This window comes from Poromitra crassiceps (genome assembly GCF_964638095.1).
Source record: "Poromitra crassiceps genome assembly, chromosome: 6".
NCBI classification, from domain to species: domain Eukaryota; kingdom Metazoa; phylum Chordata; class Actinopteri; order Beryciformes; family Melamphaidae; genus Poromitra; species Poromitra crassiceps.
The window spans coordinates 26,259,691-26,275,403 of NC_139627.1; the positions used below are offsets into that span (position 1 = coordinate 26,259,691).

At 43.9% G+C, this 15,713-nt stretch overlaps 1 protein-coding gene across 1 annotated transcript in view; it reads left to right on the forward strand.

Annotated features, from left to right (window-relative positions):
- The window catches only part of LOC310778618 (obg-like ATPase 1), a 35,611-nt gene extending 19,898 nt beyond the window's left edge, over positions 1–15,713 (forward strand). Inside the window, exons 5-8 of the mRNA XM_083639102.1 lie at positions 8,817–8,957; positions 9,533–9,629; positions 13,112–13,234; positions 15,362–15,713. Coding sequence (XP_083495228.1) covers positions 8,817–8,957; positions 9,533–9,629; positions 13,112–13,234; positions 15,362–15,463 — 463 coding nt within the window. The 3' untranslated portion in view covers positions 15,464–15,713. The remainder of the gene's footprint in view (positions 1–8,816; positions 8,958–9,532; positions 9,630–13,111; positions 13,235–15,361) is intronic.

Genomic DNA, 15,713 nt, shown 5'->3' on the forward strand with positions numbered 1-15,713 from the left:
ATCAGAAAACTGAGCAGTTGCATTTTTGTAAAGGCAAAAAGACACAATTGAGAATACTCTGGATTTGCTGTCATGTTGTTTTCCCCCCTTTTCTTTTGATAATGTCCATTAAAGTAATTGGCGCCTCTTAAGTAGGTGTGTTGACCTTTAACGAAACCGGTAAGCGTGGCCTGTCTGTGAGTGCCTCTGTCGTGTGCGTTCTTCTGAGTGTAAGAACTGCGGGTACCATAGCTCTTTTTATGAACTCTGTGTGTGTGTGTGTGTGTGTGTGTGTGTGTGTGTGTGTGTGTGTGTGTGTGTGTGTGTGTGTGTGTGTGTGTGTGTGTGTGTGTGTGTGCATGTATGTATATCTGTCTACATGTCTGCATGTCTGTCTGTCTGCATGTGTGTCTGTCTGCATGCCTGTCTGCATGCCTGTCTACATGTCTGTCTGTCTGTCTGTCTGTCTGCATGCCTGTCTACATGTCTGTCTGTCTGTCTGCATGCCTGTCTACATGTCTGCATGTCTGTCTGTCTGCATGTCTGTCTGTCTGCATGCCTGTCTACATGTATGTCTGTCTGTCTGTCTGTCTGTCTGTCTGTCTGTCTGCATGCCTGTCTACATGTCTGTCTGTCTGTCTGTCTGTCTGCATGCCTGTCTGCATGTATGTCTGTCTGTCTGCATGTCTGTCTGTCTGTCTGTCTGTCTGCATGCCTGTCTAGATGTCTGCATGTCTGTCTGTCTGTCTGTCTGCATGCCTGTCTACATGTCTGTCTGTCTGTCTGTCTGTCTGTCTGTCTGCATGCCTGTCTACATGTCTGCATGTATGTCTGTCTGTCTGTCTGTCTGTCTGCATGCCTGCCTAGATGTCTGCATGTCTGTCTGTCTGCATGCCTGTCTGCATGCCTGTCTACATATCTGCATGTCTGTCTGTCTGTCTGTCTGTCTGCATGCCTGTCTACATGTCTGCATGTCTGTCTGTCTGTCTGTCTACATGTCTGCATGTCTGTCTGTCTGTCTGTCTGTCTGCATGCCTGTCTACATGTCTGTCTGTCTGTCTGCATGCCTGTCTACATGTCTGCATTTCTGTCTGTCTGTCTGTCTGTCTGTCTGTCTGCATGTCTGTCTGTCTGTCTGTCTGTCTGTCTGTCTGTCTGTCTGTCTGTCTGTCTGCATGTCTGTCTGTCTGTCTGTCTACATGTCTGCCTGCCTGTCTGTCTGTCTGTATGCAAGCATGTAGAGGCATGTGCATGCATGCTGCTCTGTCTCGACCAACCTAACTGAATTGTTAACTTATTTATGACTTTCACTCTGTAAAGGTTACCTGCTTCTCAACCTGTATTAGGCCTACATTATGTACCTGTATGATATCTTGCCTTGTGCTTTAGGCTGGAAAGCAGCAAGATTTCCTGAAACAATTAAGTACCACAGCTTCTCTTCCAGCCAACCTTTTTAATTATCATTTTTTCTGGCACTAAAGCAGACAACGTTCATCCACAATGAATCCCCTCAAACCTGTCTGGGAGGCTGTGATTTGGGAACATCTCGTGCCATGCTTATTCTTGTCCACCTTTTCAGAGAAGTGTTGATCTTGAAAAGACTGACAATAATGACATGTCTGGGAAGCAAGGCAGTGCAGCTTAGTGGTTCAGGAGAGCGTCCGGTAACTGAAAAGTCACAGGTTCAATCCCAGCAGTGTCCTGTTGAGGTGTCCTTGAGCAAGACACTAAAGCCCTTCCTACTCACATATGGAATGTCATGTAAATATAATCATAATGTAACAACGAGTTTTAAGTTCAAACAAATCCTCCAACTGTGGTTAAAGGACGAGGAAAGTGACAGCAGATTCTGTTTGCTGAGTTTCATACTCTAGTTGGCCTGTAGGAGGAGCTTTGACAATTAAAGTGGAGTCAGTTTTGGACCCGAGAGCCTTTGCCCGCAGAAGATAGCTTGTGTAATTATCCACATGTTGAATAGATTCTTCATTTGTCTAACTACAGTGTTGACTTGGATTCTACTTCGTCCATTTTTGCTTTTGAAGAAGTGCAGTAATAAGGCATATGTTTTCTTTTCTTTCTTTTTCTCATCATTTTGATGAGCAGTTAGACAGCCATTTCTGAGTGTCCCTCGAGATTTGGAGACAGAAGAAAAACCGGGGGGAGGGAGGGGGGGGGGGGCGGAGGCAATTATGATTCACTGAGAAGAGTTTCATGAAAGCGGTTGCTGCAGCCCACTTCGGCTACTCCAAACCATAATTCCCATAAACACAACTGAAACTTTATTGAGTGCAAAACCACTGGCTCCAGCCAAGATTTTTTAGGAACTACTGCCTAGGGAGGCACTCTTCGCTTTTCAAAGCCATGTGGGAGATGTATGATCACTTGCTCCTTTTATTTTGTGTGCAGTCGTCCGCTCTCTCCTCGTGTAGTGTGGGATCCTGACAAACACTTTCCCATGCTAAGAAATGTGCCCTGCTGCCCACAGTCAGTCCTAATGGAAGCCTTTTGCTAGCGAGAGAAAACAGGAGAGAGGCTGTAGTGTCAAACTGAACCAGATGGGGCTAATAAAGAGCTGTTGCTTCAGTTAGCCTGGTTATTGACTGTCCCGTTAGTCCAGGTAATGAAAGGACACTGTTGACCTGTCACACATCACCCTGCTGCGGCCATCTTGGATTTGTACCTCAACATGGTGATGCTGACTCTGTTGTTTTTTGATGGCAAAGAGAGAGTGCTGCTGTTATCACTAATAATAATAAGCTGCTAGATCCTAACTGAGTGATTATTTGATGTCAAAAACTAGAATTAGAAGGGAAAAAAAACATCAAGGTTAATAATGATTCCTACATCTCTGTAGGACCACAATGTGGCTGCCTTGCACCGAGGTAGCTTCATACAGGAGAAAAGCAAAGGAGGCCCTGCGCATTTCCCCCCTGTAAAGTTCTCCTCTGTGAGTTTCAAGTCTGGCTAATGACACATTTGAATAGCTGTGGCTTTGTTGAGCTGTGCTGTTGATTATATTTGTGATAAGGTTGTAACTGAATACACATGTCACAGCAAGCGGCCCGCAGCCTGGCCAGCTCTAATGAGAGAAATGAATGAATGTAGCATTGCCACATACAGTTCTTGATGCTTGTTATATCAGGGACATTGTTGGATTGTTATGAATGGGGGAAAGGCTGCAGGATTGGTAAGGGGCATGATTGGCTGATGTTACATGTGTCCTTGATTACCTTCTTTCTGCTTTTATTCTAATAAGTGACAGTCTTTGTACTCCGTAGGACAGCTAGACAGTCTGACACACGATGAGAATAAATATTGCATGTGGAAGACATTAAGCTGTCATCCTGGGAGAAAAAAGGAGAGATGGAGACATCCGTGCGGCATTCTGCTGCACTACACTTTGCCTGCTCTTGTCACAATTGTCACATCTTGATGACTCCCCCAATCTTCCCCAACCCCCATTCCTTTCTCTCTCCCAGTCATCTGCAGTGAATGACAGCATGGATACCCCATAGAGAATTATTTTGGGTGATGTGCTATATACTCCTGAGGGTTACTGTTTGAAATTCTGATGTTTGTCTTTTTTTCCCCCTCCTGGCGGAGAGCCTTAAACAGGGCCACGCCACGGCCATGATAATGCATTCTCGACTGTCATCATATAAGGACGGAACCGAGAGCGAGTGTTTGTTGGGGTTACGCCTTTGGCGTAAATATTTAAAGTCAAGCATTTGTCTTTGAAAATGTAATGGATGTAGTTATCAAACAAAAGAAAGTTGTTCCAAAAAGGCCTGTTAACTTGCACAAAGCCTGTTACTAGCCTCTTGCTAGGTCGAGGTTTGTTTGAGACTGGATGTGAAATGATGCTCTTAATGGAAGCTGCTCCCCTTGTGGCTGCACTGGGTTCCGTTTCCTCCAGCCCCTGATTGCTTTAAAGAGTGAAAGAAGTTGAAAGAAGTTGACAGTATTGGTGTGTGTGTGTGTGTGTGTGTGTGTGTGTGTGTGTGTGTGTGTGTGTGTGTGTGTGTGTGTGTGTGTGTGTGTGTGTGTGTGTGTGTGTGTGTGTGTGTGTGTGTGTGTGTGTGTGTGTGTGTGTGTGTGTGTGTGTGTGTGTGTGCGTGCGCGCGTGCGTGCGTCTGTGTAATGCCTCTCCTTCCGGCCATGGCCACAGGGAGCAGAGAGGGTCTACACTCATGTCTCTCAGGAGCTCACCACTGGGAGGATGAAAAGCATCCCACAGAGCCCCCGACTTCCCAGCCTCAAAAGCCACCATGAGCTCATACCTCTCATTTCTCTGTCCCGTCATCATCGGGGACGGGAAGAGGGAGGGGCTTAGGATGCTAGTGTGCCACAGTGCCTTCTGCAGCCGGAGACTAGCAAAACAGAAGGGGACCCTCGGGTTTATTACTTGATGAGTTGGTGCCTAGCATGCAAGCCGGCAGCTGCCAAGAAATGTGAAATGGCTGAATAGCACAAGGCTGATAAGCTGTAAGGCTGTAAGCAGGTTGAGGTGCTCCTGAGCCAGTCTTGCTGGGCTGTAAGCAGGTTGAGGTGCTCCTGAGCCAGTCTGCTGGGCTGTCTGGGTGGGTCAATATAAAAGAGATGGACAGAGTGAGTGTGACGTCACCCATCTGGGGACTCCCGTTTTGAAGCCTCCAGTTTGGCATTTAGGCCGCTGCCACCTTGGTTCTCACGCGAGATGACGCAACACCAGGGGTTTCCCACAGAGCCGCCTACTATTGGTCTGTGATCGGCGAGCTATGTGATCACTGGACAGGCAACCTGTCAATCATGCCCAAAACGTAGTCTTTTTTTTGGTCTATTTTACTCTAAACCAGTGTTGCGCAACCAGTAGATCGCGATCTACTGGTAGATCTCAGGGTGCTTACTGGTAGATCCCAAAATCATATTTGGATAATGTGTCGTGTCAGTGTCTCGCATTCAGGTAGATCTTGTGCTGTTGAAAAATGTTAAAGTCGATCTGAAGTGTAAAAACGTTGTGCCCCCTGCTCTAAACGGACGAGTTATATAAAAATTCACCCCTCCGTACAGTTGTCATGAAAAGTGAAATTAGCTATACAGACCCACTTGTCAGACTATCTCCACACTTCGTTTCACGCTGTACCAGCAAAGGAGAGAATGTGGCTCAACTCGCTCTCATTTATAGTGCAAAAGAAATGCTTATCTTTACAACCATCCACCAAATGTACCAAGCAGACCTGCGTTATTGCGCAATCCAAATGTTTGACAAAACTTGCCATTTTTAGCGTGTAGGTTGCTACCTTGCTAGCTAGCATTGTTTCACAGCGGCAGGGAGTGGAAAGGGATTTCCCTTTGCTCTGACTGAAATGGTCAGAGCCAATAGCAGAGCTTATACCCGCGCAGTCTGCTTCTGTTCCGTCAGACTAAACCGTTTTTTGAACTGGGCTGTAAAAATGTTTTTTTTTCTGCTGTAAAATCTGGGAGGGAATCATAAGAGTCAATGGAGATTGACTCCCTTTGCCTCAAGTGGCCATTCGAAGAACTGCAGTTTTTGGTACTTCCGCATTGGCCTCAATATGACCAACGGAAACTCACCCCTCAGTGATGAAGTTGCAGAAGCGGGTGAGGGAGATTGTGGATTACTCCTCGTGTCTGTCAGCATTCAATTGCATGTGAAAGGAGGCACTCGGAGCGGAGGTGATGGCCCACCTTTCACAGGCTTACCTGGCTAAGCGTTGATAATAAAGCCAGCCTGTATGAATGCATGTCAGACACAGGGCCAGGTCATTGTCTCAGGTAGCTGCACCTGTACTTTAGCGGCTCCCATTGTTTCCCCCTCCTGAGTCGTTTAAGCAGATCAAAGCTCTGACAAAGCCCAGGGAAGCCCCAGGCATGCGGAAACACAGGAATTATTTCCCCTTCAGGATTCCCACACCAAAAGACAAATAGACTGGCCCCAGAGGGAGGCCCCCTATGGGACGTCTCCATTCAGACCCGGCCTGTTGTGGAAGCGCCTTTTGTTTTTTCATTATTTCACTACATACTGTGTTTTTAATCGCACGTATAGTAAGTGCTGCAGGCATCAAATCTAAAGCTTACAATGAATAGCATGTGAAAGCTGTTTTTCTTGTTGTAAAACGACCAGATAAAGGAGCAATTTTCATAGTGCTGGTTTACCATTCAACTTATCTTACAATACCAATTAACCTAAACTGAGAAAATAACTGCATGTTGTGTTTTAGACTTGTCAACCTGATGGTGAAAGCAAAGCACATACGAAAAAGCTACTTATACTTTTGAAATGTTTTTTCTCCTTGAATTGAGAGCAGCAGGAAAGGCAGCACAAACATGGCTTGTTCCTCAGTCTTGTTTGAGCCTTTTAAGCTGCTGAATGATTAGCAGAAATAATGTCCCTGTCACCCTTAATCACATTAAAACGTGGTTAACATTTAATTTTTCCCACTTGATATGCAAAAATTTCCACTAGATTTGCAGCAAAGGCCATTGGAATTCCATTATAAAAAGAATAAAAATTTCAGGCATCATTTGTTCAGAGAAGGATATCAAGACCGGAAAGTGCTGAATCTTTCTATTAACGGACTGAGCACTGAGAGATGGCAGTCAATGCTAGGACATAATGGAAGACTGACAAGACACACACACACACACACACACACACACACACACACACACGCCCATGCGCACACACACACACACACACACACACACACACACACACACACACACACATATACCCACGCACACACAAGCTCTTGTTAGATTCTTTTTGTAAGTCATACTTGTAAAACCTTATGCTATGAACACCTATACCCACATTTCTTTCTTCAAATCTGTGCATGATAATTGCAAAAATCTTTTAAGTGGTGAATGATCACCAAATGAGAGATTTGTCCAATTAAACATCCCTTGAAGAATAAAAAAAAACAAGCATATTTCTTGTTTCATAGAATGACATGGAACAGAACCTCTAAATACCAAGAGGTGTGAAGCCTTCATGTATAGAATACATGATATATAGTAACATGAATCCTTTTTACGTTATTATTTTGAATTTCATGCGTGACTGAGAGACCCTTTTGCCATCTTTTGATATGAACAAAGGCATGTTGTTCTACATTAACATTTTGCCCAATTTATACATCCACACAACATTTCTTACCAATAATTGGAAAGGACATAAATACAAATTGCAAAGTGGCGTGACTAGACAGCGGTGGAAGTTGACACAATTGGTTTTGGAAGTCATGTTGACGGAGCATCAAAGCTCTTAATTGACACTGCTTTGTTTCTGGAGTTGAGGGAAGGGGGTGTCCCATGTTCCTGTGGCAAGGTGTTTGTCTGCTCCCGTGTCACTCAGTGCAAAGACCCCGAGACCCCCGTGCTCATTTGCAGCTCCCGTTCCCTCTTCTCGCCTTCACATTATGAAAATCATCCCTCAGCCTTTCCACCATGAGCCGCTTTGTGACTCGGCTGGCTCGGCTCGGCTCTGTCAAGTCTTCACCAATTACAGTCTGCGACACAATGGTCTATTCACAGGATCACAGCCCTTGACTGGTGTGGGGAGAGTGATTTGTGAATCATTATTCAGCCGCCTGTAGAGAACGCCATACCTGAGGAATGCAAATAACGTGCCACCAAATAGACAGCTGCGCTCCTAAAAGTGACAAACTACAGCTGTTATTATCTCAGATTGGAGACATCGCCTATGTTTGCAAGTTTTCAGTTTGGACTAAAAGTGATACCCCCTTCCCCCCTCCTTTATGAGACATGGTCACCACCTTATTGCGATGGCTGGCTGTCAAACCTCAACTACATACATAGTGCTAACAGAAAGGGAAATATTAGGTTATGGTTCTTAATAGATGTGTGCCTGAGCAGACAGACACACTGGCGTATGAGGCATTTCAAATATAGCCCGTAGTGTTATTCATGCTTGTTGGGAAAGGCATTAGATAAAAACAAAACGGTGGTTTCACTGGACAGCCGTGGCCTGTCCGATGCTGTGTATTGATAATCATTTGGTAGGAGCGGTGATACGGTACTGTCGGTGATAAAGCAGTGACATTGGAATAGATGTGGTATTGAGGTGTCGCGGCCCCTCCCACTCTTTGATTTCTTATAGGCTTTAAACAGGAAACTAGGATTACAGATAATGACAGGGACCCTTCGAATCAATCCAGCCTAGGAGCTCTGTCAGGCCCACCGTGTGAAAATGGATTTGTGTGGTGCTGTTCTTTGAGACCTGTCCAATCCCAGCCTGAAAGCATGTGGAGCTAATCTCATAATTGCCCTAAACCCCCTTATATTGTTCTGACTGAGAGTTACCATTAACTGTGAGGATATCTTTGTCCTGCAATGTCAGGTGCCCTGCTGAATTGGAAGGCAAAAAAAAACTCTCAAACAGTTAGGGGAGCAACAAAGACATTTATAAGTGGGGGAAACTACACTTAGTGGGTAGTTTTGCTTCCACTTCCCCCTGGCCTTACGGTAATTGTTTGGTTGGACACTAACTGGTCGAAATAATTCTATTTGTCCATTCTAATAGAAAATGGGACATTCCTTTTAAAATCTCTATGAATCTGTATTATATCATAGGAGCACATGCCGGTTCATTATAAATTCCTAGTTGGAAAGTTTCACCGAAAGAAAGAAAGTGAAACTCTCTCTGACATGAAGTGCTACCGTGGGAGCGCAATCTCCCCCGCAACGGTACGGTAAACACTCGTGCGTCGAGCCGCTCTCATGAATATGCATGCAACCAGATAACAAAATGCTTGACATGTCAGTCAAGCCCTGCAACTAGTTAAACTACCTGAAACTAACTGCTATTTTAACAGGCTGGTGAAAATCAAGGAGTGGGTGGACAGTCATGACCCGGGTGCCATGGTCATCCCCTTCAGCGGAGGTCTGGAGAGCCAGCTGCAGGAGCTGAGCGAGGAGGAGAGGCAGACGTACTGCACGGAGCACAAGACGCAGAGGTTAATTAGCATTCAGTCTCCCCACACTTTATTATCAACTGTGTCCTCCGTGCACTCCTTTAATTGCATGTGCTGATAGAATAATAAATGGCAGAGTAATTACCATTATAAAGCGAAGGATCGCTCTCTTTACCGAACAACTCAGTCAAAGGGTTTTCCTCTAAATTAAGTTTTTAACTGTCATCTGTCATCTGTAGGTATAATTATAACTTGGGCATTTTGGGTGTATTGTTCTCATGTGAAAACCTCTATGGAGAGAAAGAAATTGTGACAGCAGATTTTTTTTCCCCCCCTCTCTCTCTCTCTCTCTCTGGGCACAGAACGAGGTGTTGGGTTGAATTTGTAAAAATGCTAAATGACTCTACAAGCTTTCCAATTAATCAAAGCAACCATTGGAGAGTTGAATGTCCCGTGTGAAACGAAGTGACCCATCTTATTACTTTAATGAGCTTGTATTTGAATGAAACGAGGCCTTGCCACCAAAGTGAACTTTGACTAGTAGTAACCAGTGCCAATAAACAGGTGACTCCATTCAAACGGAATTGTCTCTGCCTGTCTCTGTGTAATTCCACCAGTATCCTGACCAAGATCATCAAGACAGGCTACTCAACCCTGCAGCTCGAGTACTTCTTCACTGCCGGACCAGATGAGGTCCGTGCATGGACCGTTCGGGTAAGAGCCTGCTGCTGCCAGTTGTGCGCACCAATGAGTGTGAGGGACACACACACACACACACACACACACACACACACACACACACACACCGCGTTCCACGTTCCACCCTGCTGGCACCCTCACTGATATCGCACACTTCCAACTTTGTCATGGTTGTGCGTTAGCTAGTCATTACAGGCCAAGGATAACTTCAATTACTGGTGAGCTGCTGAACAGTGAAAGTGGGGGCTACATTGATTGAGGAGGGCAACAATTGATTTTGCCCATTACGTCCATGAGAATGTTTCCATCCTGTGCAGATCTGCCTGCCCTCCTCCTGCCGCTAGAGATAAGGGGCCGGTGCATTGTGCCTGCCTAATCTGTGTGACGGGGGCTGTCTGTGCCGAAATTGATGTGGCTTTTCATTCGCCTGTTTGTGGGCCTTGCTGGGGGCTCCTCCCCCCTGTGTGTCTCAGTTTACTGAGCCCGACCCGCCATGAGCTTTGTGCAACGGGACCGCTGCATTTACATCAATACAGATGTTGGCTTGGCACGCTGCTATTGTGTCCAAGTTTTGTCTCCTCCTTTTTTATTTTGTTTTGGGGCAAATGAAAGGATTGAGTGCAGTTATGATGAGGTATGTGACTTGTCAAGAGCTACATGCGCTTCAAGTAGGGCAGTGGGTTAATGTAACGAAGTAATAATACTTTGTTACAGTACTTAAGTATTTTTGGGGAGTATCTGTACTTTACTTGAGTATTTATATTTCTGTCAACTTTCACTTTTATTCCACTACATTTCCTAAATAAAACTCTATTACATTTCCGCTAAGCATCTTCGTTACTCGTTATCAAATCAGAAGAAATTTGGTAGCCTGCAAGCAAGCAGGTTTGGCGAATCAGTGCTCCTAGCTTGCAAACTCCATTCCAGTTAGTGGTGGTAATGCACATTCTTATGGAAAACAAAGAGAAAACCATGCAAATTGTGAATGCACAGTGACTGTGATAGTGTTATTGACACCGTCTATGACATTTTCTGTCATTATTGAGACCATAGATCTTGTGCATATCCAATTTGCATGGTTTTCTCTTTGTTTTAGTGTTTAAAAGTTTTAATCCTCTCTAAATGTGTCATCACTAATGGACTCACAATGACATGACATGACCAATTATTTACATATTATCTGCAGCAGCAATATGTGCTATGATATGTCCTTGACAGGAAACTGATACTTTTTTAGTTACTAAAATTACTAAATTACTCACAGTAAAGTTGGTTGCATATCAGATTTTTTTCTTTGAAGATTTTGTTGCATTGTTTACATTAATTTGCCAAAATGCACGAGATGTTAGCTTCCTTGCTGTAATTTAGTACAGAGTGGAATAAATGGCCTTAGGAGTGAGTCTTTTTCTCTCTTTTTTTCTGATTTTACCCCATTTTCTCCCCAATTGTACTTGGCCAATTTTCCGGTCTGAGGAGTGAGTCTGAGTCCAGTCTCTGACCTTTTGTACAAGACAAAAAACTGTTTATCACACAGTTTATATTTCACCATCCAACCTAACGTTATACTGAGCCATTTCCTCATATTTTCCTATGGAGATGGAGGAAAATCTAGGTCTGAAGGAACCCCAGTGCTGAAGTGACCCTGGATAATCCCATCTGTGGTGGAGGGGAGGGGGGAATATTGGCTGGTTCATTAGCTCAGGGTCTGGACTATACAATAGATCCATACGTGGATTCCTCACTAAAAGAAAGCATTTTTGGAAAAAGATATCAACAGTCTGGCGTTAAACTTCACATAGTTATTGTGAGTAAGGCATATGTCAACAAAATTCTGGACACTGTAATGAAAAAAACAGACACCTTGAAATAGACTCACCTAAAAATTGATTATTTTATATTGATATAAAATGTATCGCTGTAGAATCACCTACTACAGCTGTGCTGACCTGTGCCTACACAAGTTTGTATACAGGAACTTTTGGGGGTGGGGGTGAAGGGGGGGATATTTTACGGCCTCTCAGTTTAACAGACTATACTAGCCAGAGGAGGAGGTGAGATCACTATTTGTTTTCTTTACAGGAAACATTACTTTTTATTCAGGTGACATCATCGTGTTTGGGTGCACACTCGTCCCAGCGTGAGTGATGTCGTCCTCACTATTTGCAAAGTCCTGGAACACTTCAAAGGCATCCTAAAAAAAAAACATTGGTTGTCCTCCTTGACATAACTGATTACAGCTAGCCTTGATTGTGTGTGAGGGGCATTTAGTCAGGTAGGCATCAGTGAGTAACTATATTAAGCCAATACATCTTGCATTGTAAAAACTACACTCAGTAATGTCGTGTTCCTAAGTCCTTTAGCATGCTTTATTAGGCAGCCTCGAGGTGACCATTATCTATCAGCGTGCTCTGCATAGCTCTTAACTACCACAATGTGGATCTCTTGTAATGCACCATATGAAAAAAATCCCTCCCCTAATCTATTTTTCTCCAGATAGACAAACCTTGATGCTGATTAATGGTAGTTAAACTCACAAGCACTCCGTCAATGAGATTGCATAGGGATGGTAATGTATTGGAGTCATTAAATACGCATCATTCTTTTGGCATGAAATATGTTGACCCCAACCTGATTATATACATAATTACAACTGCTCAACAGTTCCTGAGCACAGTGCTGCAGAGCAGAGAGAGAGAGGGTCGACAGGCAGGACTCACAATGATACAGAGCAGCCACGTCACTTATTTGGCTCATTTGTCATTTCCACCCAGCATTTATTCCAATGCATATAAATTGCACATTTTATCAGTCACCAGTTGTGACTTTGGCTGCTGGAGGGGATTCGCTGTACAAAGAATTTCCGAATCTGTTAAAATGTTATTTTGTCCTCTTTGAATTGGCATCTGAAATGATTTTATATTTTGGCGTCTAAGGGGCGTATTTAAATGTATGTTTGGAAGGAAAAAATCACTATTGTCTGTTCCAAGCCCATTTAAAAAAAAGTTTAAAACAGCTTCAGATTCTCCGGCACTTAATGCACTCAGTACCGACTACAATCAAATATTAAAACATACTAGAATGACCAAGCGTTGCTATTTCAACATAGGCAGGATACAGTGAGGTAGATATACAGTGCTGGCCGATCACTGCAACAGCAGGTCTTGATGTTATGACCAGAGACCAGAGCAGCAACCCACAATGAGGCAAGATTGCTTGGACACAAATCAATACCAGCGCGGAATGGGAATCACAAGGCATTGATAGCGGATAGCCGGCTCCTTATCGGCCTCCAGGCTGCCCTGGCAGGGCACAGCCGAGTGGAGAGCTATCCAGAAATCAGGCCTGAGGCAAGAATACCCCCGACCGAACACACCGCCTAGTGATGCTCACGCCGCTATCGCCCTATCAAACACCATGTCATTCCCGTGCTGTAATCCATCTTCTCCAAAACAATTCATTTGCCTTATGTGTCCTCTCTTTTCCCTTCCTCGTGACAGAAAGGAACCAAGGCTCCACAGGCTGCTGGGAAGATCCATACGGACTTTGAGAAGGGCTTCATTATGGCGGAAGTCATGAAATTCCAGGATTTTAAAGAGGAAGGCAGTGAGAATGCTGTCAAGGTGAGCCGTGCGAGTGCCAGCCGAGATGAGTGGAAGTCTCCTGTGATCAGTGGAGCTGACAGTCACCACACAGCTTCTACTGCCAAGCACTCTTCACCTTTACTCAGGGGAAGAAATTACTGCACACACTCCAGCACCACGCCTGACAAGCCAACTCATTCTGGCTCTAAACATTGCCATTCTGCTCCAGCTGTGCATATCTTTATCACAATGTGTCTTAACTGGCTGATGGTACAGTGGGTCTCGCTCATAGCTCAGTCCACTCTCTCGGAGGCAGTGCTTCTTCACCTCACCAGGGCGTTTAACAGATCTATACAGTGCGCTGTTAGCTTAGAGCAAGCCACCATAGGCATGTGACAGTGATATAAAGAGGCACGTTAAATAAAGTGTGAAATTCTTATAAGGACTGTTTCATGGATGAACGGCACAGAAATGTGACTTGCATATCTTCTTTTTATAACTGCCAGTGTTTGTTTTGACCTTTTTACTGGGCTGTGGGCTTTTACATGTGCATGCGCCTGTCCCATATAATAACTGATTTCACGGTGAATTTGTGAAGACAATAACTGAGCACTAAATACAGTAGGTAATATTGCAAAATGCTTAAAATGTTTTGGTGTTTTTTCTCTCTTCCCCCACTAGTACAAAGTGCTAAAATTTCAGTTTCAAATCAACAAATTGTTGCTTAGTAATTGAAGGATGGAGAGCTAATAATAATTTTTAATTCTTTATTTCATAATTATTTGAATGGATGCTTTTCATGTCAGGGGTGCCCCTTTTTTTGATAATTCAATTTCAGTTTCTGAATGGGCAGAACTGAAAATTGAATCCTTAATCAATTGAGTGAAATGGGAAGTGACTGTAACCTTGCTATGGGTGTCATCTGTGATCAGCAGTGGCAGAGCACAGCCTGAGACGCTGTTGTACGAACATCCTATTATCACCCCCATCACCTCCCTCTGCCCACTTACAGCCTCAGCCAATCCGCTGACGGTGACACACAGGGATATACAATATGAATATGTTAGTGAAAGGACCGGCGTGGAATGCATGTATTATCAAAACATTTTCACCATTTTCCTATTCAAGCCCTTTTTAAATATATTTAATATTTAATTCATCTGCAGTGTATTGTCCCCGCCCTTCATAAGCTGCAAGCAGAGGGTGAAATGTGTGGCTCCCTGGGGGTTTTCACCATTGTTATGGGAGGTTGAGATCTCAGTGTCAGGTCCTTCCTGCATGCTCTCCGACTAATCCCTTTTCTGGGCCTCATAAGAACACGGAGCGTTTCTGACTGTGGCATTAAGGTCCACGCTATTTAATGCCAGTTGTGGGAATAGGCTGTCTGAATAGGGCCAGTGTATGGGGATAGCACATTATTAGTAATCATATCTGCTTAAGCCAAGCTTGCTGCTCCAGATGGCTGCTTTCAAGTGCAAATGAACCAGTTAGACGTCTCTGCTTTAATACATACTCGGGAATCACAAATAGCCATTGATTTTTTCCCCCTGCCTCCCTCTCCAACCAGTGTTTCTGGTGGTATTGAGCTTGGATTAAATGGTCTCCTGAGCCTTTAAAGGGACATTGATTCTTCTAATTAATTGTGTGCTGCGCAGAACCAGAATGCATAAACCTGTCCGTATTAGCACTTCAAGTCAATTATTTTGAGTTTGCTACGAAGGAGAACAAACACTTATTGTATACTAAAGAAATGTTAGAACTTATTTTGGTTTCTTGATGCTGTAATCAAAGAGTTATTAACATTTTGTACTTGTGCATATAAAACTGAACTGGGGAGAGGAGAGGATTATTCACCCAATGGGAATTTAGACACCCCTCGAAAAAACATGGGTGCAAGACAAGTGTGTGTGCGTGTGTGCGTGCGTGTGTGTGTATATACTATCAATGGTGTGTGTGCACACACACGCGAGAGAGATCATGTGTGTTTTGCAGTGAGACTCAAGTTGTTTACAGTAGATGATGCATATTACCCATACTATTCTTTTTTGTTCATTATTTTATCCATTCAGTTATATATGGAAATCTGTAGGCCTATGTAATTTTCCATATACATATTTTGTTTGTTTATGAACCTTCAGTAATTTTATTTTATTTGCCATCTTACAGGCTGCAGGGAAATACAGACAACAGGGAAGAAACTACACTGTTGAAGACGGAGACATCATCTTTTTCAAATTTAACGCACCAAACGCACCAAAGAAAAAGTGACTGAAGAATAATCCCGCGGCTAACATAACAAACTGTACTGTTACGATTTTCTTTTTCTCATATTGCTGCCTGCCAGGCCCCTAAAGCCTCATATAGCCACTGCCACTGTTTGATTTCTGGCCTGTAGCATCGAATCAGCCTCTTTGCCAAAGCACAGGTTCACTAAACCCCGACAGCTTTGCTATTTAAGATCAGGATCGGCCCCCTACTCCAAATTGTAGCAGCATTTGAAGAAGCGTATTACTCTCCA